The 11,567-nt window shown below is 50.7% G+C and overlaps 1 protein-coding gene and 1 non-coding gene across 2 annotated transcripts in view; one reads left to right on the forward strand and one right to left on the reverse strand.

The window, feature by feature from the left end:
• OBSCN (obscurin, cytoskeletal calmodulin and titin-interacting RhoGEF) overlaps positions 1-1,559 on the reverse strand; it is a 141,327-nt gene extending 139,768 nt beyond the window's left edge. Inside the window, 1 exon segment of the mRNA XM_023537737.1 lies at positions 575-1,559. Coding sequence (XP_023393505.1) covers positions 575-1,559 — 985 coding nt within the window.
• A 9,463-nt stretch (positions 1,560-11,022) lies between these two features.
• Positions 11,023-11,129, forward strand: LOC111746705. The gene has a single exon (XR_002783228.1). It is a non-coding gene; the product is annotated as a U6 spliceosomal RNA (small nuclear RNA).
• Positions 11,130-11,567: the final 438 nt, after the last annotated feature.

Genomic DNA, 11,567 nt, shown 5'->3' on the forward strand with positions numbered 1-11,567 from the left:
CCCGCAAAAATGAGGAAACTAGGGCACTCGTGCGAAAGTTGACGCACCCTGTCCGAGATCCTACAGCGGGTGAGACGTGTAAGAAGGCGGAAGCGGGACTCCCAGCACATCGAGAGGCCGGTGTTAGGAGCAAAGAATAAACGGGCCTCCCAACAAAACCTGCCCACACGTGTCCCCAGTGCCCCAGGGAGCCCCAGTCCCGTACGGGAGCCTGCAAACTGGCTCAGAGCCACCTCAGGCTGCACTGTGCTCGCTCCTGCCCTTCTTCTTTTCTGGCCAGGGAGACCCTCTTAGCAGCCGAGGGAGAGGGAGGGCCACCGGGCACCCTGACTGTCTCCCAGGAGAATGCTAGTACAAAGAACTTTCTTCTTTACTCGTGTGACTCACAAAGACAGAGGACAGACTAAGGATCATCCCATGCCGCCCCCGCATTTTGCGGGCAGGGAAGGACCAGAGCCGCCAGGACCTCCAACTCCGCATCCGCCATGCAACAAACAAGACGCGAGAGATGGGAAGAGCCTGGCCTGCGCTCATCCACAGTGACGCGGCAGGGGTGCTTAGCGCCCACGCTCACCTCGCACGACGACCAGCACCGAGCTATAGGTCTGGCCCACAAGGTTGGACGCCGTGCAGGTATAGAGGCCGCGGTCCGACTGCTTGCAGAAGAGGATCTTAAGTACAAAGTTCTCCTGCGCGTCCTCGTACACCACGTGCCGCCGACCCTCGACCACCAGCTGCCCGTCCTTCTTCCACACGGTCTCGGGCTTGGGCTCGCCAGTCACGTAGCAGCTGAGGCGTGCGTGCTTGCCTTCAGTCACGGTGCAGGTGCGCGTGCCGGTGCCAGGCGGCGAGGCGGGGGCGCCCTCCACTCGCATGGCTTCGCGCCGCCGCTGCAGGTGCGCCAGCAGCGCTGCGGTGGAAGTCCCAGGTGGGCCTGCCGCGTCAGCATCAGTGTCCACCGTGAGCGCGGCGGCTGCGCTGGCGCTGCCCAGCGGGTTCTCGGCGCGCACCGTGTAGGTACCGCCGTCGCGCGGCCGCGCAGCCTGGATGCGCAGTGCGCTCGCCTCACCGCTGGCCTCCACGCTCACTCGGGGGCCGTCTGGCGAGCCCAGGCGCCGCCCGTCCTTGGCCCAGCTCACGGCCATGGGCGGCGAGCCGCGCACGCGGCAGCGGAAAGTGGCCTCAGCTCCCTCGTGTACGCGGATAGACGTGGGCCGCAGCAAGAAGTGGGGTGCCTGCTCCGCGCACGCGGCCTCAGCGTTCACCTGCAGGCCCACGGCCGCGAAGGCTTCGCCGATGGCGTTGCGTGCGCGGCACACGTACTGTCCGCTGTCACCAAGTGCCAGGTCCAGGATGGTGAGGCAGTATAGGTCGCCGTCCTGGGCCAGGCGGAAGCGAGCGCCCGCCTCCACCGGCTGCCGATCCTTCTCCCAGCTCACCTGCGGCGTGGGATTGCCCACGATCTGGCAGCTCAGCGTGGCATCCTTGCCCACCGACACCACAAAGGCCTTAGGCCTGGTCAGGAAGCGGGGTGCGCCGCTGAATGAAGAGTGATCCATGGTGGTGGGTGCGGCCAGGGGGACCTGTGAGGTGGATGGGGAAGGTCATAGTGGGAATGAGCTCTGAACCAGCCACTTTTGTCCCCACTTGTCCACCTCATCCATCTAGTGCCATCTGGAGAACCCAGGTTAACCCAGGTGGATGTCTGCACATGCCATCCCCATCTCAGTCCCACCCCTCCCCCAACCCTACCCCCGCAGGCAATGTCAGAAGGCATCGTAGTCCAGAAGTGCAGATTTGCCCCTTTCTGGACATTTGTGTTCTGGCTCCACCCCAAAACTGGTTCTCCTAATGGACGAACTTCTCCTCCCTACCCCCAGCTTCAGTCCCGCAGCCCTGACTCCAGGTCCAGCTGAACACCTGTCCCAGAGCACCGCACCAGCAGCCTGTGTGCCCTCCTCCCTTGCAGCATCACACTGCAGTGCCTGCCTCTTCCCCCACCAGCCAGGCAGATCTGTGGTGTCCCCCCTGGGTTGGGGCTCACCTTACCTCTCCTGGGGCCCTCCACTCTTTCAACCCCTGGGAGGTTGTGCTCATCAGTGAGCAAGGATGGTATGGAAACCCTGCAGCCAGGCAAGCTCCTCCTAAAACCCAAGCCCCAGTTCACAGGGCTGGCTGGCCCCTGGCCGTGAGCGCCTGTCATCCCTTTGGAGCTTGCACATTCAGCAGTGTGCTTGCAGAGGACAGTGGAGAATTCCCCAGGAAGAGCCAGGGACATCCAGGCTGAGAACAGCTAGGCCCACTAGCTGGACCTAACCAGGGGGGCTGCTGGTAGCCTGGTCACTCTGTGGTTCCAGCAGCTGGACTGAAGGCCCCAAGTGACTCTGATCTCTGCCCACCCCAGGCGATCCCTAGCTGTTCCCAGCACAGGTGGGTGAAGCAAGACGGGCCCCTGCCTACCCCGGGCTTCTGTAAGAACAACAAGCACAATGGGCCTCACTAGGCCCCTGGCTGACCCCAAGTTCCTTAACTCCCTCCGCCCCAGGACTGGGGTGATGTTCCTGGGTCCTCTGCTGTGATTCAGGACCTAATCCCCCTTAATCCCCCTGGAGGAGGCTGAGCCCAGACCAGCCTGCTGACTCACTGTGCAGTCAGCACCTCTATCCCCCATCTCGCCAGCCACTTCCCCCACCCCATGGCCTAGCTGGGCTGGGCAGGCCTGGGAGGACCTGAGCGGGTGGCCATCCAAGCCCTGCCTCCATGGACACCCCCCTGGGCCATAATATCCCTCTGTGAAAGGATTACTTAGACACCAGGGACCTGAGAGCAGTGAACTCCCCAATCATATAGTCAGCATGTGGTTTCCCCAAGATAGGACATGCATCCTCCCCACCAACACACCCAGAGCGGGTGCCAGAGAAGCTGCTCCGAGCTCATGAGCAAGCATGTTGTGGGGAGACTGCCACAGCCTGAGCCTCTGGGGGCCAAAAGGACAGAGACTGGAAGGGAGCTCCCATCTCTGCTCGTGCTTAAGAGGAGGCTGCCCCAGCCCTTGATGGTGCACAGGCTGCCCCCGGCCTGGCAAGGGTGAGCAGAGACTCCGAGATCCTCTCAGGCTATAGGGGACTGTACCAACGCCCTGCTCCCAGTCCAAGGCCTACGCTCCCTACCCTGATGCAGCTGACTCCATGGGGTCAGAGGAGGCTCACCGAGTCATAACAGCCTCAGAGCCCCACGGCAGCCCTGCCAGGCAGGCGTCCCCATCAGTCAGCAGGGCCAGGCACCCTAAGCACGTGCCCAAGGACTCTGGATCCTCCTTCATTCAGGCTGTGCGGGGGAAGGGACCATGAAAGCCCACCTCTAGGCACAGGGATACCTGCAGCAGCCTCTTCCTCTCCTTGACATATTGGCAGGAACAGGCCTCAGGAGGGGGACCCAGCTATGACCTCAGCCCCAGCCTCCCAGGAGGCCCCTCCTCCCTTAGATGCCCTCCTGGGAAGGCAGCTTCCTGTGGACCCTCTGCTGGGCACTGGAGTCTCATTCCAGGGCTGAGACCTCACCTGGGGTCATTCCTACCCCGCACTGCATGCCCCCCATCCACTTGCTTCTGCAGCACTTGGCCACTCTCGGGTCTGGGTCTGCGTGGCCCTGGACCACGTTCTGGATGAGCTGGGGTGGGAAGTGGCTCTAGCCCAACAGCAGAAACCCGCCCCCACCCTGCTGCCCCCACACCCTTCCAGAAAAGACTCCAAGGACAGCTCCTGGATCTTTGCCCCCAGACCCCCGGCCCCACTTCCCGCACTCCACGGGAAATTCTTTCCTGGAGTCAGGTGTCACTGCCCCTCTGGCTGTCCCCTTCACTGAGCCAACAGGCCCAAAATAGCCCCAGCTGTCAGCGGGCATCCATCTCAGCAGAGCTGGGGGCAGGGCTGGCTGGACCCCCAGTCTACTGTGGAGCAGAGGTTGGGGGGTGGGGGAATTGGGGAGGCACAGCTCCAGCCTCCCAGCCTGGCTGCTCCCTTCCTGCATGAGGGCCCAGCTCAGATCACCATGGGGCAGGAGCTGGAATCCAGGGCCCCAACCAGAGAGCAGCACAGCCTGCCTGGAACCCCACCCTAAGCCCCTCAGTCCCTTAGAGCCATGACCTTCAGCCAAGCCACCCTAGAGGGAGGGGTGGCACATAGGATGGCCCCTACGCTTGCCCACTCTGCCTCCTCACCTGTCTCTACAGGAGAACTTGGGGTGGCGGATGCCTAGGCCAAGGGCTCAGACGGTGGGACAGGGGCCACCCGGTTTCACCTCCCTCTGAGGGCCCAGGACCGACACAGCTCCGGCCAGCAGCCTGTCCTCCACACTCCTGCCGGTCCTCAGACTGGACAGGGACAGAGGACAGGCAAACGCTGTCAGCTGGAGAAGGCTGGCCCGCCCCCACCCTGCCCCCACCACGGGCCAGGCAGCCCAGCCCAGTTCCAAAATAGCCTGGCTGTCACTGCCCTGATTGGGTTTCAGGGAGGCAAAGGGCAGAGGCTCAGGGTGGCTGGGGGAAAGGAGGAGACCCCTGATGATGTGGGCCTGACACAGCCCCTGGCTGGTCAGGACCCCTCCTCAATCAGCGTTTGGAGTGCAGGCTGAGAGGGAGCCCAGGAGAGCAGGGACCACTCCTAGGGGACCCAGGATCATCCAGGGGGTACCACTGACTGAGATAATGGTCACATTGGGTAGTCAGAACCTTAGTTTCCTCACTGACACAGTGGGGCACAGAGGATGTGGGAGCCAAGCTGGGTGTCAGGCAAGGACATGAGCCCTGATGCTGGCTTAAGGGCAGGAGTAAGGCAGGGGTCTGCCCATGGAAAGGCCCTAGGGTCAGGTGGGGTGCAGAGGCCACCCTTGTATCCTGCCCTGGCTCTGCCCTCAGATGAGGTCCACTCCAGGGAGAGCCTCCTGTTTTTGATCTAGGTTCCCCAGAGGCAGGGGACTGGCCTTTTCCTAGGAGAAGCCCCACTGGGCAGCCCCCTACCCAGCTCCCAGTTAGGCCCCTGCCAGGCCAAGCCTACCTATGTCCCTGGATAGCCTGGCACCCTGACCACACTTATCTCTGAGTAGAGGCCGTGGGGACAGGAGAGGGGGCAGCTCTCCTGGAGCCACCTACAACACCTACCCCCTGTCCTTCTTGCCCACCCCTTGGCCCAGGCCCCCTGCACCTGCCTGATCCAGGGCCTCTCCTTGGTCTCCTGGTGGGTGCTCCCAAGGTCTTGGTCATCTCAGGCCACTGTAAGAAGACTGGGGCTTCGACAGCATTTATTGCTCACAGTTTTGAAGGATGCAAGTCCAAGATGAAGGTGCTGGCAGATCAGTGTCAGCTGAGCACCCTTTCCTGGGTCTCAGCCGGTGTCCTCTCACTGTGGCCTCATGTGATAGAGAGAGACCTCTGGTCTTCCTCTCCTTATAAGGACACTGATTCCATCATGGAGGCCACCCTCATGACTCTTTCTAACCTTAATCACCTCCCAAAGGTCCCACCACCTCACACGTCACATTGGGGCTTGGGGCTTTCACATGTGAATTTGAGGGAAAACATTCAATCCATAGTACCCAGTGATGAAGAAAAACCCCAGAGGGGGTGCTCAGCCCACATGGCACAGCCCACAGCTGGTGCGTGTGTGTGTGCATGTGTGTGTCTGCTGCACACCTCCTAAGACACAGCCCTGGAAGGGGGAGAAGACGGCATGCTGGCTAGCTTTCTTGGAATAAGGGAAGCCCAGAGGAGATACACGTGTGCTCTGCACACTTTTTATAGAGGAGCCTCTATGTCTTCCACAGCCCACCCTCCTCCTCTATCCCCTCCCCATCTTGTATCTTCTATGGCCCACCCTCCTTTCTGCTCTCTTTCTGAGTCACTGTCCCCACACTCCCAGTGGAGGACAGGCCTGTGTCTTCAGTCCTAGGAGATGAGAGACTCCAGGCTCAGCATCTCCTGGACCTCTTGGCTCTTAAGACCCACCCAACTCCTTTCTTGGGGATAGGTCCCAGGTCAGCCGTGCATCTCTTGGCACTCACAGGAGCCCACTCTCCTCAGTGTCAACATTCCAGCAGAGGGTGCTGCGCACTTGGCCAGACAGGTGTCAACAATCCGTGCACCTTCTGCACCCATAGAAACAGTGGCAGCCACCTCACAGGGCTCGGCAGTAAGAGCAGATTCCCATCGCCCACTGGATCCCCTGAGACTTTCAGTCTCTGTCTGAGGACACTCTTGCTTGGAGGCTTCCCATCCCCAACTGCATTCACCACCCATTGTGTCCCTTGGACCAACACTCCCATCCTCAAGGAAGTGAATGCAAAACTAAGTGGGTTCCCAGGGTGTCTCTCATCTCATCATACACAGAGTCCAGGTAAAGACGCAGTTGCATATTCTGGGGGAAGAGGGTTTCAATCCCTTGTAATGTTTTAAAAGGCAGACATTTGCAAAGCTTAACTCACTTGTGAATAATGCAGGTGAAGCCAGTGCACGTCCCACATGAAAAACAAAGATGTGTAGTAACAGTTTCCAGGGCTTCACGTTAAGATCTCACTGGAATCCCCATTGTCCCCCCAACATAGTGTTTCCCCTTTTACAGCAGAGAAACCTGAGGCACAGAGTGGCTGGAGCGATTTGCTCAAGTTTACATACAGACAGGCATCACCCAGTTTCTCCTGAGTATAGATGACAAACAGAGCATTACCAGGGCAACGGGATGATGCCGTGCGTCGTCACAGCCTGCACGGCATCCTAGAACAAAAAGGGAGCATTAGTGACAAAACAAGTGAAATCCAAATAAACTCAGGAGCTTAGTTTTGAAAAAGTGTGTAGCAACTTAGAAATTCTGCGGAGGCACAAAGGCAAACAGTTTAAAGACAGCAATCCTGCTCATAGGTGGACAGAAGGGGTTTTTTAATTTCAATTACAGTTGACATTTAATACAATTTTATATTACTGTCAGATATACAGCATGTGCTTACGCATTTATATAATTTACAAAGTGATCCTCTGATAAGTCGAGTACCCACTTGGCATTATATATGGTTATTAAAATATTATTGCTGTAGCTGGGACTTCCAAAGCTGAATGATAATGGTGAAAGTGGACATCTTTGTCTTGTTTTTGATCTTAAGGAAAACACTTTTAGCTTTTCCCCATTGTGTATGATGTTAGCTGTGGCTTTGTCATATATGGCCTTCTTTATGTTTGCTCTATTCCCACTTTGCTGAGAGTTTTTATCATAAATGGATGCTGGATTTTGTCAAATGCTTATTCTGCATCTATTAATATGATCATATAATTTCTATCCTCTATTTTGTTTATGTGGTATATCACATTAATTGATTTGTGGGTATTGAATAAATTAACAAATCCCATTTGATCATGGCGTATGATCTTTTTAATGTATTGCTAAATCTGGTTGCTAATATTTTGTTGAGGATTTTTGCAGCTATGTTCATCAGGGATATTGGCCTATAATTTTTTTTGTGTGTGTGTGTGGTGTCTTTGTCTGGTTCGGGAATCAGGGTAATGGTGGCCTCATATTATGAGCTTGGGAACCTTCTCTTCGATTTTTTGAAATTGTTTGAGAATGATAGGTGATAATCATTTTCTGAATATTTGATAAAATTCACCTGTGACTATCTTCTCCAGAGCTTTTTAAAAATTATTTAATTGGTTTCAAGTATACGGTACATTAGTTAGACATCTAGATAGTTCATAAAACAATCCGTCCATTTGCTCCCTCCCTCCCCTGATCCTCCACCTAGCCAACGTATTAATGCTAACTGTATTCCTTATGCCATGCTCCCCATCCCCATGACCATCCATCAGCTACTAATTCGTACTTCTTTAACCCTTCATCCCATTCTCCCAGCCCTCCAAACTCCCCTCCCTTCTTTCTGTTACCAAATTGTAAACTGTATTTGTGAGTCTGTTTTTGATTAGTTTGTTCTTTTTATTCCTTAGATTCCGCATATAAGTGAAATCATATAGTGTTTATCTTTCTCTGTCTGACTTAAATACCTTCTAGACCCATCAAAGCAATATCTTTTTTCATCTCCTTCCTTTTAATCTGTGTGTGTCTTTTAATCTGAAGTGAGTCTTTTGTATTTTTTCTTCTTAAAGAAATCCCTCCAACATTTCCTATAATACTGGCTTGGTGGTGATAAATTTCTTTAGCTTATTTTTGTCTGGGAAGATCGTTATCTGTCCTTCAACTCTAAATGATAGCTTTGCTGGATAAAGTATCCTTGATTATAGATCCTGGATCTTCGTCCTGTCAAATATTTGTTGACAAGCCTTTCTGACCTGCATAGATTCTTTTGAGAAATCAGCTGCCAGTCTTATGGGTGTTTCCTTATAAGTAATTATCTGTTTTTCTCTTGCTGCTTTTAATATTCTTTCTTTGTATTTAACCTTTGGCATTTTAATTATGATGTGTCTTGGTGTAGGCCTCTTTGGATCACTGATTTTTGGAATTCTCTGTGCTTCCTGGGGTTTTATGTCCATTTCTTTCACCAGGTTAGGGAAGTTTTCCATCATTATTTCTTCAAACAGCTGTTCAACACCTTGATTTTCTTCAGTTACGCCGATCAGATGGATATTTGGACCCTTAATAGTTTCCCATATGCTCCTTAAATTATTTTTATAGTCTTGGCATCTTATCTCTTGCCATTCTAACTGAGTGTCCTTGGCTTTCCCGTCCTCTAGATATTTGATCCTCTTCTTTATTCACTTTGTTTATTCCTTTGTTTTTTCCATTTCATATACTTCTCATCTCAGATAATGTTCTTCATTTCAGACTTGTTCTCATTTCCATTTTTATGTTTTTTATCTCTTTGCTGAATTTGTCTACACTTCCCAAAAGTTCATTGATCATCTTTATAACCAGTGTTTTGAACTCTGCATCTGTTCGATTACTTGACTCCATTCTATCTGGATCTCTGTTCTGTTCTGTCATATGGTTTCTGCTTCTTTGTCTTCCCATTTTGGTGGCCTTTCTGTGTCCGCTTCTATGTACTAAAGAAAGCTCCTAAGTCTCCTGGTCTTATTAGTGTGGATTTGTGAAGTAGGTGTCCAGGGACACAATCCTGAGAGGGGTTCAGCTGCAGGCCAAACGTAGCCCAAGCCTCTGCCCCTCCAGGGCCACTTGTTAAGATTCAGCAGGCAATCTACAGATGCTGTGCTTATAGTTGCCTTAAAAGACCACACCAGAATTGGAAGCCAGCTGCCTCCAGTGTGAGTCTAGTTGCTGCTCAGCAAGGAGTACCTGACTCACTGAGGATACACCTGGATGTGGCTTGGGTGGCGCTGCGAGTTGGGGGAAACAAGGTTTCAGGGAATCCTCTGGGCGGAGCGACCTCTGTTATCCAGTTTGATGATGTCACGGCTATGGTCACACTGTGTCCATGCACTGGGAGAGGGAAGGGCTCAACAGAGAACGATGGATACCTATGGCACTTCTATATAGAGCAAGTCTCGCCTAAGCCCTCACTCCGACAACTCAGTGTCCCCCTGTAAGTTCCTGGTGCCCGCTGTGAGCAGCCGAATCAGCACTGATGCTCAGAGCAAGCAGGTCTGTCACTCTGAAAATCCGCTCGCGGGCATGGCCACAGCCTCCATCTCACTCAGCCACTCGAGATAGGATAGCCCTATGTGCTCACCTTGACCTACCTTCTGCTGTTGCAGGGTGCTTTCTCGGATTTCTTCCTAGTTGTATGGCTTGTTTTTCTAGATCCTAGGCTATTTTTCCTTGCTGCTGCTCCTTGTTTCCATCACAACTTTGATTTGGTTGCCAGAGAGATGAACAGAGCCTCTATCATCTATCCCATTTTTTTCTCTGTGTCCAGAGTTTTGTTGGGAGTTTTTTGATTACGGGTAATATTTCATTAGTTCAGATTTTTTGTTTCTTCTTGATTCAGTCTTCAAAGATTGCATATTTCTAGGAATTTTTTCATTTTTTCCAGATCATCCAATTTATTGGCATAATTGTAGTATTTTTTCAAATGATCCTTTGTATTTCTGGGTGTCAGTTGTCACATCTTTCAATTCTGATTTTATTTATTTGGGTCCTCTCTTTTTCTTGATGAGTCTGGTTACATGTTTATCAATGTTATCTTTTCAAAGAACCAGCTCTTTGTTTCATTGATCTTTTGTATTGTTTTTCTTGATTTTATTTCATTTATTTTCACTCTGATCTTTATTATTTTCTGCCTTTTACTCACTTAGGGCTTCGTTTGTTCTTTTTCTTTAGTTCCTTTAGGTGTAAGATTAGATTGTTTCTTAGAGACTATTCTTGTTTCTTGCGGTAGGCCTGTGTTACTATGAATTTCCCTCTTAGGACTGCTTTTGCTCTATCCTATAGATTTTGGGTCATTAGGTTTTCATTTTCATTTGTCTCAAGGTATCTTTTGATTTCTTTCTTGATCTTATTGTTAACCCATTCATTGTTTAGTAGCATGTTATTAGGCTTCATGTGTTTGCGTTTTGCGGGGGTGGGGGGTTCTTGTATTTAATTTCTAGTTTTATATCATCGTGGTTGGAGAAGATACGTGATATGATTTCAATCTTCTTAAATTTATTGAGATTGGTTTTATGGCCTAACATATGGTCTATTTTGGAAAATGTACCCTGTGCACTTGAAAAGAATGTATATTCTGCTGCTTTGGGCTGGGCTGAAATGCTTTAAAAGTATCAATTAAATTCATCTGGTCTAATGTGTCATTTAAGGCTGCTGTTTTCTTATTGATTTTCTGTCTGGAAGATCTGTCCATTGGTGTCAATGGGGTGTAAAGTCCCCTACTGTATGACTGTCGATGTCTCTTTTTATGTCCGTCAATATTTGTTTTGCATATTTTGGTGCTCCTATGTTGGGCGCATAAATGTTTACCAAAATTATATCCTCTTGTTGGATTGATTCCTTTTTCATTATGTAATGATGATCTCTTCTTCTTATAGCTTTTGTTTTAAAACCTATTTTGTCTGGTATAAACATTGTTACCCCTGCGCTCACTTCAGTAGTACATATAATAAAATTGGAATGACACAGAGAAGATTAGCATGGCCCCCGCGCAAGGATGACACACAAATTCGTGAAGAATTCCATATTTTTTTATGAACTATATAGTTGTCTAACCAATGTACTATATACTTAAACTAATTTAAAAGAAAAAAGTATTGTTACCCAAGCTTTTTTTCCCATTTGCATGTAATATCTTTTTCCTCTCTTTACTTTCAGTTCGTGTGTGTGTTTCCAATCTGAAGTGGGTCTCTTGTAGACATCATATGCATGTGTCTTGTTTTCTTATCAATTCAATCACTCTATCTTTTGATTGGAACATTTAATCCATTTAAATTTAAAGTAATTATTGATAGGTACATAGTTATTGCCACTTTATTATTTATATTTATGTTCTCTCCCTCCTTTTTCTTAAAGCAATCCCTTTAACATTTCTAGTAAAACTGGTTTTATGGTGATGAACTCCTTTAGCTTTTTTTTTTTTTTTTTTTTTTTTTGGTCAGGGAAGCGCTTTACCTCTCCTTCAATTTT

This window comes from Pteropus vampyrus, unplaced genomic scaffold (genome assembly GCF_000151845.1).
Source record: "Pteropus vampyrus isolate Shadow unplaced genomic scaffold, Pvam_2.0 Scaffold197, whole genome shotgun sequence".
Taxonomy (NCBI): domain Eukaryota; kingdom Metazoa; phylum Chordata; class Mammalia; order Chiroptera; family Pteropodidae; genus Pteropus; species Pteropus vampyrus.